The sequence below is a fragment of the Melospiza melodia genome, chromosome 6 (assembly GCF_035770615.1).
Source record: "Melospiza melodia melodia isolate bMelMel2 chromosome 6, bMelMel2.pri, whole genome shotgun sequence".
Lineage (NCBI taxonomy): Eukaryota > Metazoa > Chordata > Aves > Passeriformes > Passerellidae > Melospiza > Melospiza melodia.
Genome location: NC_086199.1, coordinates 51,617,029 through 51,630,930, shown reverse-complemented (window position 1 = coordinate 51,630,930; position 13,902 = coordinate 51,617,029). Strand labels below are relative to the sequence as shown.

The 13,902-nt window shown below is 46.7% G+C and overlaps 2 protein-coding genes across 14 annotated transcripts in view; one reads left to right on the top strand and one right to left on the bottom strand.

Moving 5' to 3' along the window:
* BTBD10 (BTB domain containing 10) overlaps positions 1 to 6,367 on the top strand; it is a 29,040-nt gene extending 22,673 nt beyond the window's left edge. For all 5 annotated transcript variants that reach the window (XM_063158139.1, XM_063158138.1, XM_063158140.1 and 2 more), the window contains 5 exons: positions 1,136 to 1,238; positions 1,944 to 2,064; positions 3,031 to 3,228; positions 3,813 to 3,923; positions 5,320 to 6,367. In XM_063158139.1, the coding sequence (XP_063014209.1) occupies positions 1,136 to 1,238; positions 1,944 to 2,064; positions 3,031 to 3,228; positions 3,813 to 3,923; positions 5,320 to 5,630 (844 nt within the window). In that variant the 3' untranslated portion in view covers positions 5,631 to 6,367. The remainder of the gene's footprint in view (positions 1 to 1,135; positions 1,239 to 1,943; positions 2,065 to 3,030; positions 3,229 to 3,812; positions 3,924 to 5,319) is intronic.
* A 274-nt stretch (positions 6,368 to 6,641) lies between these two features.
* Positions 6,642 to 13,902, bottom strand: part of BMAL1 (basic helix-loop-helix ARNT like 1) — a 50,773-nt gene continuing 43,512 nt past the window's right edge. For all 9 annotated transcript variants that reach the window (XM_063158130.1, XM_063158127.1, XM_063158134.1 and 6 more), the window contains 7 exons: positions 13,144 to 13,250; positions 12,648 to 12,798; positions 11,990 to 12,078; positions 11,091 to 11,199; positions 9,337 to 9,430; positions 8,237 to 8,339; positions 6,642 to 7,332 (listed from right to left, as the gene is read on the bottom strand). In XM_063158130.1, coding sequence (XP_063014200.1) covers positions 7,172 to 7,332; positions 8,237 to 8,339; positions 9,337 to 9,430; positions 11,091 to 11,199; positions 11,990 to 12,078; positions 12,648 to 12,798; positions 13,144 to 13,250 — 814 coding nt within the window. In that variant the 3' untranslated portion in view covers positions 6,642 to 7,171. The remainder of the gene's footprint in view (positions 7,333 to 8,236; positions 8,340 to 9,336; positions 9,431 to 11,090; positions 11,200 to 11,989; positions 12,079 to 12,647; positions 12,799 to 13,143; positions 13,251 to 13,902) is intronic.

Sequence of the window (13,902 nt, the reverse complement as noted above, 5' to 3'; positions counted from 1 at the left end):
TGTAACAGCCCTGAGCCACTCAGCAGAGAGGCTGAATACTCAAAATGATCAACACTTGAATGCAAGTCTGCAATATGTGCGTAATGCTTTCTGTAGAAACTATAATGAGCAACATATTTAACATGTTTGCTTGGTGGGAAAAGATTCAACACTTGACTGGCTCAAATTCTGGTTGGTTTTGCCTTGTCCAAGTGCAGAGGGCACCACTTAAAATCTTGCTTCAAGAAAGAAAAGAAGGGTTTTTCTGTGTCACTTTGGATTTGGCTTTTTCATTAAAATACAGCTATTTCTCAGCACACAAGGATATAATCGTATTCAAAATACATGTATATAAATCTCTTTGCCACATTACAGGTAATAAATGTGATTACACAATTTCTGCTCTGTTTAAATCACTGCAATGTGGGATAAATAGTACCTTGGATCCCTCTTTTGTGAAAAGTTGGCTGAGTCACAGAGGAAGCAAGAAATGCTTCTCTGTCTAAACTGTCAAAAGAAATAAATGGAAGTAAGAATCAACAGAATTAAATAATTGATTTAAAGCACTTGTATATTATACAATACATGCATCCATATAAATATCCAGACAGACTGGAAGTGTATCAGCTGAAAAGAAGCAATGAAAGAGTTTCCTTTTCCATGCCCAGCCTCAGAGTAAGAAGTGCTGCCTAATGCACTGGATTTTTTGTGCATGTGTGATGCTGAGTTATTCTCCCTTTGGGGTTGGTTCAAGGAACAAGCTTATTTTATCTTTTGCTAATTGAAAAGTAGGTTAATAAAGATACAGAAATAGTGCTCTAACACGCAGGGTATTTATAAACCCACTTTCCCTCAATGCCAGTCTGCAGGACAGTAAGCAGGAGCAGCTTGGGAGGTAAAAGTAGCTATAATAAGAATGTACTGTTTGCCTTAAGCCTGTATCCTGTTAGACTGTGATTTTCTAAATATTATTTCTTGTAGAGTGGTCAGGAAAGGCACGTCAGATCATGAGGTGAAACTATAACCCAACTGAACAGAGTGCACTGCTTTTCCCTGCAGTTTCTTCACAATTTCTTGCATTTTATTTTTCTTATTTACAAACAAGAAAAAACCATAGTGAGGAATTCTAACCCAAATTACTTTCATTCTTGAGCAGGATGTTTGGATCAGGAAGAGAACACAACTTTACACGGCCCAATGAAAAAGGAGAGTATGAAGTTGCTGAAGGAATTGGTTCTACTGTGTTTCGTGCTATTCTGGTGAGTTTTTAGGGGCAAATACTGTTAGGACAAACACTGATAAGAAGTAAAACCTCTTGGTTTAACCCACCTTGCATATCTAGATGTTGTGGATGGCATAGATACTGCTCTTTATATTGTTTAGTAGAGGGGAGAAGATGATTGCTATGAAACCCCTTTTCTTAGACATGGACATGTGACAGTCAGGGAGAGAGAAAGTACTCATGGAAGAAACCAAAAGTTACAGTTCACCTTTTCCTATGCATGTAGTTCACCAAATTCAAGTATTTTCTGCCCTTCTAGAGCTGAAATTAGGTGAAACAGAATACTGGAAGTGAGCTTCAGGCAGCTAACAGGAGTCAAACAAACTTCAGGCTGACTTGGAAATGGCCCCTTATTTAATATCCACACAAGGAAGCAGAGCTGCTGGACTGCTTTGTCAGCAGCCTTGGAATGGGAAAAGCTCAGTGAAGTACAGATAAAAGACAGCAAAATTATCACTATTAATAGTTGTCACTTCAACAACATTTTTAACCAGAACTCACTGCTCTGAATGCAGCTCTGAAAACTGATAAATTTGAGGACAGAAAGATTCACAAAGTTTAACATTTGTTGCTGTCCTACATTTTGGGGGCTGTCTGTGTGGAGAAGGAACATGAATGAAATGATGCAATGTTTCTCTCGGTGGATGTTGTGCATTGTGCTTTTTCTTGGTGCCTCCTGCAGGATTACTACAAGACTGGGGTGATACGCTGTCCTGATGGGATTTCTATTCCTGAGCTGAGGGAAGCATGTGACTATCTCTGTATCTCCTTTGAGTATAGTACTATCAAATGCAGAGATCTGAGTAAGTACAGAGTTTATTACAATAATTTGAGTTACACAAATTGACTTAAGAGTGTGTGTGTTAATTCTAAATCATGTCCTTTATTTGAGATAAGGAAGATGGCTGGCAGTACATGAATAAAATCCATCCCTTTTTATCTCTTATGTAATAAAGCCTTAAAACCAATGGATTTATGTTCTTTGAAAAATAATGTCTGATATCTCAGCATCTGATTCTGTGCCATGGTCACCCTGTGGAATATTAGCTCTATGATTGCATTTGCAGTGCAGATACAGTAACATTGAGTGGTTCCTTTTTTGCAGAGGACAGGGAGGATCATTTTCCAGCTCCTTGCTTAGGAGAATGGGGCTGTCTCCCTGGTGGCAGTAGCATAGCTTTGCTGTGGAGGGGGCTGCTCCAGGATTCCCAGCTCGTGCTGTTCTCTCCAGCTGCCTCAGCCCTGAGCACAGCCTGTGCCTCTGCTTGCTGTGTGTGCAGTGCCGGGCCAGCCTGTGGCATTCCTGCTGGGAATGCACCCCAGGGCCTTCCCTGCAGGGCCACCCCCCTGCCCCATGCCCCAGCTCTCTGTCCTTGCAGGGATTTAGCAGCTCCTGCCCTGGGGGCTTTGAGAAGCTTTGGCTTTAAGCTGCTGCTTATGAAACGTGAGTTGTGTGCTCTGCTCTCCCAGCAACTGGCTTAAATGATGTTTCTTTTGGAAAACCAAGAGCAGCCTTGCACAATTACCCATATTTAGCAGTAGTGAAATGCACAGGAGGTCTCAAAGTGCCCAAGACTATGTTAATATCTGCAGGACAGGCTGGTAAATATTCAAACAAGGTCTGAACCTACATGAGCTCATAGACTAAGTGTCCTTACACCTGTCTGCAGAAATACTACAAGATAAACAGATCTACTAGTCTTTCTTGTTGCTGCCTTCATTTCTTTACCAAGCTCTCAAATGTGCCTATGCTTAAAATTTTCTTCTAGGTGCTCTCATGCATGAACTATCAAACGATGGTGCTCGCAAGCAATTTGAGTTTTACCTGGAAGAAATGATCCTGCCATTAATGGTAGCCAGTGCCCAGAGTGGGGAGAGGGAGTGCCACATTGTTGTGCTGACAGATGATGATGTTGTTGACTGGGATGAAGAGTATCCCCCCCAAATGGGAGAGGAGTACTCACAAAGTAAGTTTATCCCCATTGTTCCCACCAAGCCATGCCATGGTAGAGGTAGCAGTGAATGTGCTGATTTAAAGTTGTTGTACAGAAATAAACCTCTTAGTTTGACTAGTTCTGCTTAATATTTTGTTTCACAGAAGCATATTATGCTTGTTCTGTTCAAGTGTAATTAAAAAGAGAAGCTAATTTTTATTATTAAGGTATTTGTTAGCCAGTGAGGAGGAAGAAAATACTTCTTTAGAAAGAGCTTGAGGTGGGAAATGGGTCGGGGTCATGTTTACTGTGGAAGAGCAACTAGAGGTTTTTTTGAGGAAAAAACCAAGTGTTACTATTTTTGGAGTATTACAGTTGTGTGATTGATGAGTTTAAGCACCTGTAAATGGGCTGTACTTCCCTGCAAGATGTGCACCCAACCCATTCCCCAGTATCTTCAGCTGTTTTTCTCTGGACTTCTTGAATTTCTTCCCCTATTCTGAAATAAAAATACTGGAGTAAAGCAAAGCAGTGGAAAAGATAAACTTTTATGTTTTAAGGCTAGAAGGTTAATATTTGAATACAGGGATTTTTTTCTCATTAAAATGTAATTTTAGTTATTTACAGCACAAAGTTGTACAGATTCTTCAAGTACATTGAAAACAGAGACGTGGCCAAATCGGTTCTGAAGGAAAGGGGGCTCAAGAAGATCCGACTGGGCATCGAAGGTAAGGGAAGCATTGCTTGTGCTCTCCCTCCCTCTTTGGCCTTCAGGGTCTGCTGCCCTTCTCTGCTCTGTGGCTTTCTCTGTGCCTGGAAAAGCCAAGGGCTCAGTGTTGCTTTTCCTGCTGAGGCTGGGTGACAGAATGGCCAGAGGGGAATGGTACCCAGCTGGAAAACCTGACTGTGGGCTCCAGAGTGGTGTCCGAGCTGAGGGCTCTGTGCAGACAGCTTAGGTGCTTCTATTGCCTTCATGACTTGCATCTCATGCCCTTTGCCCTTCAGTTTCCACACAAAATCTTCTCTGTGCTTTGTCTGAAGTAACAAGGAATTTGTACAGCTCTGCATATTGTGTTCTTGGGCTGTGTCCTTTCCAGGGTGTGAAATGAAAAATGTTGTGTTAAAGTGGCAGGCAGACATTTTCTTTCAGGAAGTACAAAACTATCCAGTGGATCGGTGAAGTGCAAAGAAATACTGATCTGAAATAAACATCATGTATGTTAGGAGGCTGCTCTGTAATATCTGACTGAGTAATCTGATTTTTATCGTGAATGTAAGAACTGGGTTTCTTTGCATTACATTTTTCTTTTGATTGTTGACCCAGATATTTTAGAATCCAGCCTTTATAATTAGCAGGATTTCTATCATTCACTCACCAAGTTGTCATAGTTACATTTGTAATTTGCCAAGAAAAAGCAAATGCTTTTGACTGGTGAGCCCTAAAATAACTAATTTCAGCTGAACAAGGTGGGAGCCTTTCAGCTAAACAAGAGCTGGCCCTGCCTGTAATGCTGGCTAATAGCAGATTATTTCTGCTGGCATTTCTTGGTTTGACAAGGAACAGCTGTGGCACCAAGCTGTGATGCTGGTGCCCTGCAGTAATGTGCAAAATGGACATTGTTGTTGGGGCACAGGGAGAGGTGACTCGAACACAGCACAGCCATCTGCACTGGCAGTGCCAGTGGCTGCTGTGCTGTGTCCCAGCAGGGCTGAGGGGCTGTGCTCTGTAGGGGCTGTGCTCTGTAGGGCTGAGCTCTGTACAGTCAGGGCTGACGTTGCTGTGCTCTGTAGGGCTGTGCTGATGTTGCTGTGCTCTGTACTGTCAGGGCTGACGTTGCTGTGCTCTGTACAGCCAGGGCTGACATTGCTGTGCTCTGTAGGGCTGTGCTGATGTTGCTGTGCTCTGTACTGTCAGGGCTGATGTTGCTGTGCTCTGTAGGGCTGTGCTGATGTTGCTGTGCTCTGTACTGTCAGGCCTGACGTTGCTGTGCTCTGTACTGTCAGGGCTGATGTTGCTGTGCTCTGTACAGTCAGGCCTGATGTTGCTGTGCTCTGTACTGTCAGGGCTGATGTTGCTGTGCTGTGCAGCCAGGGCTGACGTTGCTGTGCCCCTGCCTTTGCCAGGTTACCCCACGTACAAGGAGAAGGTGAAGAAGCGGCCGGGCGGGCGGCCGGAGGTGATCTACAACTACGTGCAGAGGCCGTTCATCCGCATGTCCTGGGAGAAGGAGGAGGGCAAGAGCCGGCACGTTGACTTCCAGTGCGTGAAGAGCAAATCCATCACCAACCTGGCGGCGGCAGCAGCGGACATCCCGCAGGACCAGCTGGTGGTGATGCACCCCACGCCGCAGGTGGACGAGCTGGACATCCTGCCCATGCACCCGGCGCCCAGCAGCAGCGAGCCCGAGCCCGAGGGCCCGAACCCGCCGCTGTGAGCGCGCCGCCCCGCACGCATGCTGCACAGTGACTGCACCCAGCCCATCCCGCACCGCAACGCCAGCTTTCCATTGTGTCCCGTGTGTAGGGTACTGCAGCAGGGCCCTGGCACGGCCCCGGGGATGCCCGGCGGCTCGGGAGCAGCGCGGCCGGCGCTGGGGCGGTGACGTTCGTGTCTGTGTTTACCGTGGGTTTGTGACGTTGGTGACCCTGAGCTGGCCTGGCCCCGCTCCCCGGCCCCGCCGTGGCACGGCCTTAGGAGGCAGAGTGGGAATTGATAGTAGCACTTTACAAATGGTTGAGAAGTGGAATTTGAAGCCATTTTTTATAAATGTATTGCACAATACTAACAAAGTGCTTCTATCAAAGGTATTAACTGTACATAGTTTTGCTCAGAATAGATTGACCCTTTTGAAGTTATTGTATATGGTTGAGCACAAAACGACTTACTCTTGGGTTTTTGGATTGAGGACGTGATTCAATGACCCATGTAACATCTTGTTCAAGTTCTTTAGTGAATTTTTTCACTTGTTTGCAGCGTGAGCCATGTTCAAAAATTGTGAACAACGGACAGGGGCTTTATCTTAAATTTTGCCTTACCTTAAGCTGTTCACAAATATTTATTTAATACATTTTTCATAAGTGTCATGAAATAGGAAAATGCAAATGGTTCATTCTTCATTTATTAATGATTGTAAACAAGTTTTTCATGCAAATAAAGTTTCCATTATTTTAATGGGCTTGAATTATCTGTGAATTATGGATTTTGCAAGTAGTTGCTTTTCTTTCCTCGGGGGAAGGATGTTTAAGTGAAAAACAAGTGTTTCTTGAAGATAATCAGCCCATTTCAACACAGCTGCCTGTTGTGCTTTTCTCAGGATCAACATGGATCTAGGAGTAACAATAGCTTCTCTGGGAATATTGTAATGACCAAGGCATGTAAGTGTAGGTAAGGCACTGGCTTTCCTCCCTTTTCTCCCAAGGCTAAAGAAATGATAAATACCAAGTGCTTCTAGCATGCACCTTCAACAGGGTTTTATCAAATTTATTTATCAAAGTAAATGCTCCATCTTAGAACAAGGGAAACATTTATTTTAAAAATATTTAACTGTCTAATACATTACACTTTAACAATATTTATAGTAAAGGATTCTTACAAGAAAGAATAAACGGCTTTATGGTACAATTAGTATAAGAAATATCCACATGGGGACTGTTTTGCAGTGTAAAAACACACCATACATCTGAAATGGTCATTTGCATATAAAAGCTACCACTGATGCCAGTGAGTCGCACAGTGATTTAAAAAAAATTTCAAACAACAGAATCCAAAATATACAAGTATTGCAAGCTATACACAGCTAACCAAATCAACACAGAACACTGTAGCAGGTTATTCCACTTTGTCTGAAGTTACACATGGTAGGATGAGTTGCGTTCTGACGCAGCTTTTATGAAGTTCCCACATAAAAGCCTCTCAGTCCCACGGGTTCTGCAGAGCCCCAGCAGTAAATGCACTTGGCTGTTGGCTGCTGGCTCCTCACAGGGGCCAGGGCAGGTCGCTGAAGTCCACGGGGCCGCCGAGCCCCGCGTCGGCCTCCAGCAGGCTCATGATGACCGCCATGGCCGCCTCGTCGTTGCTGGGGCTGCTGGAGCCCTGCTCCGTGTCGATCATGTCCATGCCGATGTGGGAGTTCTCCCCTGCAGGGACACAGCATGGCACCGCCTCAGGGGCTGCTCCCCTGCCTGCACTGCTGCTCTGGGGCACAGCCAGGGCCTTGGGGCTGCTCTGCTCCCTGCACTGCTGCTCTGGGGCACAGCCAGGGCCCTGGGGCTGCTCTGCTCCCTGCACTGCTCCCCTAGGGCACAGCCAGGGCCTTGGGCCTGCTCTGCTCCCTGCACTGCTGCTCTGGGGCACAGCCAGGGCCTTGGGGCTGCTCTGCTCCCTGCACTGCTCCCCTGGGGCACAGCCAGGGCCCTGGGGCTGCTCCCCTGCCTGCACTGCTGCTCTGGGGCACAGCCAGGGCCTTGGGGCTGCTCTGCTCCCTGCACTGCTGCTCTGGGGCACAGCCAAGGCCCTGGGGCTGCTCTGCTCCCTGCACTGCTGCTCTGGGGCACAGCCCGGGCCTTGGGCCTGCTCTGCTCCCTGCACTGCTGCTCTGGGGCACAGCCAAGGCCCTGGGGCTGCTCTGCTCCCTGCACTGCTCCCCTAGGGCACAGCCAGGGCCCTGGGGCTGCTCCCATGCCTGCACTGCTGCTCTGGGGCACAGCCAGGGCCTTGGGGACACCCCTGGTAGCTGGGTCACTCCCCAGCCAGGGCCACCACGGCTCAGGGACAGCCTGAGTGCCAGAGGGCACACACAGCACTGCAGCAGCATCTGAAATACTTCCCATTGACTCAGGGAAAGAGGCTTCCCAGCGCTGCCCAAGGACATTCCAGTATGAAGGAACTTTACAGAACAGGCTGCCAGGAGCCTCCTGGGGCACAGAGTGCTGGGCTGTGGGCTTTGTGCCTCAGCTGGTAAAAGCAAGTTACTGCTAAAGGCAACCAGTGTGCAAGTGTGTTCAGCTGGCACTGAGGGTGCTCATGTGTGACTCCACTTACCCAGGATAGAAGAGTTGTCGGAATATGGGTACCCAGAATTATCCTGGATTTGCCCAGACAGCAGCCCAGCTGAAGAAATGTCTGGAGTGCCACCATTCAAGATCTTGAAAGACAAAACACAAGCTCTAAAGCAGCATGAAATGGAGCATTAAGTCTTAAACAGTCATTTAAAGTGATTTTTTAAAAAATTCAAACAACAGAATCCAAAATATACAAGTATTACAAGCTATATGCAGCTAACCAAATCAAGTTGTCCTATACTGGAATTTTTAATATAGGGTAGATGGACTTCCCAAAATAACCCTGTGGTTTAAAACAAACAATCTTCTAAACAAGGAGAAATATCAAGGGGGTGCTGAGAACACCCAACCCTCCACCTGCATTTTCCTTTATGCCATGCCAGCAGCCCCTGTTCTGTGGGCATGTTGAATACTGTAGGGCACAAGAAGAAAGAATAACTATTACCAGAATTGTAACACTGTTCCAACCTGGAGTTTTACTTCAAGAACAAAGAGAGCTGGGAATAGACAGAAATATTTACTGTCTGTTCCAGTACAAGCAATTCTTACAGGCAAGTCATCATTTCTGAGAAAAAAGGTTAAGTAAGTCTGAAGTGGAGCATAAGGATCTGGATATGCTTTGGATAAAACTTCCATAAGCATTTAGAGATTGCTTGAGTAGCACTCAGGTGCCATTACCAGCACTGAGCCACCTGAACTCTTGTCCTGGCTGCTTCCAGCAATCTCAGAGCAAGGCAGGTGTACGGTGTTGACTTAAAAATAACCTGAGTGCCCAAGCAAGCACTGAGCTGTGCTGGCTTGTGCTCAGTGCTGGCAGGGCCAGCACTGCCAGCCTTCACCAGCACGGGGTGTCAGAGAGTTTCTGGAGGCTGCAGATGAGCAGAGCTGTTCCTTACATCCAACCTGAGGGGCAGGTGAGCGTCAAACACTGCTGGAGTTTGGGACGTGCTGCTGGCTGGCTCGGAACAGGGGCTGGGACCCCTCAGTCTGTGGCTGGGCCCCTTTGCAGCCCAGCAGCAGGAGCTGCTCCCTGAGCACAGCTCCCTGCTGGTTCTTACCTCCTTCCCTCCTCACTCTTACCTTCTTCCCTCCTGGCGAGGACGTGTCGGGCGGGGGCGTGCTGGTGATGTTCAGGGGACTTGAGCCACAGCTGGAAGGGGATGATCCTCTTATCCTAAAACATCCATAAAACAGGGCATGCACTTACAAGCTACTCAGAGACTTGGGGTTTTAAATACTGATTTCAGTATCAGGTGCTATAAGGTGCTAAAAGCTTGAGTTTCATTTTTGTCATCTCCCTTTTTTTGAGTTCCTCACGCCAGCAGGAGCAGCAATGCTGTTATTTGCAGCCAGACCAACAGTCCTGTGTAAATCCAGCCTGCCTGATCTGCAGGCTTTACCTCCTGCCTGTTTTTTCACAGAGCCAGAAGGAAAAAAGGTCCTGGCTGCTAAGGAAAGCCTCATCTTTGAGTATTTTACTTCAGTTTCCAGCAGCTAAGAGTTCCAGCTGCCTCAGTCACAGTAACCCAGACTCCTCCAGTGAGCTCCTGCTCCAGAAGCCCATTGGACACTGGATTGTTTGTAACTGCTCAAAGCCACATTGTTCACTCCCATTTTCCATAGCCTGATCAAACATCATTAATAATGAATAATGTATTGATTGCAGCACCAACAAATCTCCAGACTAAAGGGAGGAGGGGCAGTTACAGAGAAAAGCAATGGAAATGGGATTCTTCTCCTTGGCAGAGTTCCCCTGGGAAAGCTGAACAGAAGGCAGCTTTGGAAAATAGTAACAGCTGCTGAAAAAGGACTGGAACTAACCCAGGGTCCGAGCTGAAATGCAAACATGGTGGTAACTGCACTACTACACTCACTTGGGCTAATTAAATGTTTTACAGCTACTAAAAGGGATGGTTAAGCTTCAAAGTAATGATTCAGCCATGTTTTCCTTCTTTTCCTATTCCTACAGAGAGGAATGCAGCCTTAGGGATAGGTCTGCAGCTGCCTGAGGTGAGCACAGAGGGAGTTCTGCCTGCAGCAAGAACAAAACTATAGGAAACAGACTGAATGTGTTCCTGGACTGCAGCTCAGCCTGCTTACATTGCTACCACTGAACACCTGCTGGGTGAGACCCCTTTTATAGGAAGGGAAACAGTTCCCAAGAGGAAATCAGTGAGGAACAGGGAATTTTAGCCAACAGAAATGAAGTGGTACCCCCTGAAAGCAGCTGCTCACACAGGTGAGAACACCACAAGCAGCTGTGGATCCCCACAGCCCCTCAGTGACCCTGGGCTTGGCTGACTGCCATGGGAGGGCCCAAGCACTGTGTCCTTGCCCCAAGGGCTGCAGGGGAACTGCAAAGCTCATCATGCATATATGACAGCCCCAAAAGCATCTGAGCAAATGGACTGCACAAAACAAACACTGCTGTTCTGGCACACAGTCAACAGCTTTGGCATTTGGAGGTTGTGCCACTCACAGCCCCAAGTCACTGGGAAAAGAGCAGTCTGGAATGGATTTGTTTCTAGGTAGCTGCTCTTTTTATCTCCTGTTTCTGGTGAACAGGCCATCATCACCACCACTGCAAAGAAATGTCAGTAGTGAAATCAGAAATCAGTCTCTTGCAGCAGGGAGCTGAAGGCTGTAACTCTTCATGCTTTCCCTGTGGGCTGACTGCCTCAGGGAGGCTGAACAGGAATTTGTAGTGTCTCAGTAAGGTTGGATCATTCCTTATTCACCTTGAATCAATTGTTCTTTCAGAGGAAATTAGGGAAGTCTAACTCCTCCTAAAGAACAGGAATAAAACAATTCAACCCCACACCATTTTCTCTCACCTGTGAATCTCCATGATTTCTTCAGCAATCATCCTCCCTATTTTACCTGCCCCAGCTCTTGTTCCACCTGGAATTCCAGGCACAGTAGGATGGGTCCTTTTGGGGCCACCTGAAATGAGCAGAAATGTTAAGGTCAGAGAAAAGCTTGCAAACTTTCTCCACAGGGCAGCTGTGCTTAGGCTTTGAGTGGCTGCAGGACCTTCTGAACAGGATTTATTGACAGTTCCACCAACTGCTGAGTGCCTCCAAATGCATGAAATGGCTTGCACTGAGCTGTGCTGGGTCTCAGGTGTCCCTCTGTGCCAGCAGGGACAGGACAGACCTCAACTCTTTCAGGATCTGGCTGTTCCCTTTCAGAATTGAGCATCTGGTGCTACCTCTCACCCAGAGCTGGTACAGCATGGCCTCGTCAGACCCTGTGCCCAAACAGGCCCTGCTCCAAACATTGTTCTCTGCTTTCTGTGAAGAACCTGCCAGGGCATACTCCACTCAATAGGAGATAAACCCAAGGGAGCTGATGACTGCAGATAACTGCAGGAATGTAAAAGTGAAGGGAAAAGGGAGGTGTGAGCAGTTAGGAGCTGTTCTGTAATGTGATTTCACACTTGCACAGCACTTGGGAGGCTGGAAAGAACACCTCCACCTGCAAAGAGCCTGATACACTCCAAGCAGAGCAAAGCCCCCACTGAGAGGGCAGGAAAGGCCTCAGCATTGCTCACCCAGAAGGGATAATGCAGATTTACCAACAGCCACCCTCAGCAGGCGCGGCTCAGACCCAAAGCTAAACCCCATTTTCCTCAGGACATGAGCAAATGTCAGAGCAGAAGGGCAGCAGACGTGTGCAGGAGGCTGAGCTGCTGCCCAGGCAGGAGAGGCAGGGCTGGCTGGGGCTGAGTTACCTTCTCCAGCCTGGAGCACGCTGTCCATGCTGTGTGGGGACGCCGCCAGCTGCGGGAACGCCGCGTCCCCGCTCTCCAGGCCCGCGGTGCTGCGGAGGGCAAGCATGACAAAATCAGGCACGGGAAACCCTGCAGAGGCACAAAACCCTCCCAGGACTACAGCCCAGGGTTTCAGCATGGAATGCTTCAGGGTTTCAGCAGTGTCACCTCTGAGACTGACACCAGGGATGGAGAAACATAAGGGATCAACCTCCCTGCTCCACCTCCACGTGTGCAGTGCCAGACCCCAACAGCCTCTCTCAGCACATAACTCCTCTGCAGGAATTATTCTGCTGAGAAGTCATCCCAAGAGAAAGGAAAAGGGGGGGAAATACCTGCCAAAGCAAAGAAATGCACGCCCTTAAGTTCCTACAAAGACCAAATCCCAGCTTTTCCCAAAGAAAGAACATATTTCTATTTTCTGCAGCTTTAATGACCAGAAATTAAATTACTGCAATTTTTAAACTAAACCTGGGGTTGTTTTAACTCCCTGAGGTGTTGTCTGGAGAAGACAGCTATTGCCATACAGAAGGTGTGCACAGATTTAGGTCAAACCTCACATGAGAAAAGGGCAAAGCAATGGGCACTCCCAGGCACCTGCTGGGGGAAAAGCACTTACGAAACCACTGTGTTTGTGGAGACAATGTATTCTACTTCTTTGGTCCAAGGGTTCATGAAACTGAACCAGCGACTCCGCAACGTAATAAAAGAGCCATCTTTTATTTTAAACTTGTAGCAGTTAGTTGTAATTTTTTCTCTTGTCTGCAAAACTGAAGACAGGCAGAAAGCAAGTCATTAGCATCAAGCAGGCACCACAACATAAACAGAGCCCTTCTCAGGGAAAACCCAGTTAATTCCTCCCCACATCCCTCAGGAAAAATGCTATTCCTGCCTCACCCCCCTCACCCATCCTGAACCTCAAATAAATATTCCCAACAAATCCATGCCAGTCTGAGGCAATCACAGTGCTTGGCACATACAGCACATTGCTCCTGACTAAAGCACTTGCAAACAGCAATACCCAAATCTTCTCAAGTGTTTGGTTTCCTTAACACACAACAACTGGTGCCAATATTTTGAAGCAAACATCTTTCCTGAATTATTAAGAGCCATACCTTGTCTGTGACATTCTGCAAGATGTGCTATATCATCTTGATGGAAATATTCATAACACGAAGTACCTAGAAGCTCCTGGGGTAAGTATGCCAGGATGGCTGTTGCCCTGGGGAAGGGAGGGAGAGGAAGAAAAAAAAATAAGAAATCTTTTCAATTTGAAGCATTAGTCAGAGATTCCTAAAGCTCACACTGAGGCTGGGAAAGGCTCAAGTAATGTGGAAAGGAATTTTCGGCTTAGAAGGTAAAAAAAATTCCTTAAGAACACTATTTTTAATTCTCAGGTAATTAAAAAAGTACCTAACACCCAGAGCCCTGAGGTATTACATTTGACCTACCATCACCGGAGGGGATGTAAGGCTTTCTAAATAGCTTTGAAGATTTGCTGTAATTTTGGGAATTTAAGCCTGAAAAAAGCTGCCTTGCAGCAGCCACGAGATAACACAAAGCTTTGTGCACAAAGAGCTCCTCAAAGGTGTGGAGAACTCAAGGGTGGCACAGAACAACACCACACCAAACTTGACTTGGATTTTGTAAATTTCTTAGAGAAAAATTCTTAGAAGAATTCTCTAGAAGAATTTTCTTAGGAAAAAAAAATCTGCGTTTCTTCGGAGAAAATTACTGAGGGAGAAGTGAAGGTTCCTTGCAGAAGCTGAAATAAGTGCCACAATTCCAAACCATTCCAATTCAAATTAAACATGAAGTGCAAAAAGGAACAAACCCATGTAGATTAACATCTCGTCTGCAATCTCGAAAAAGCC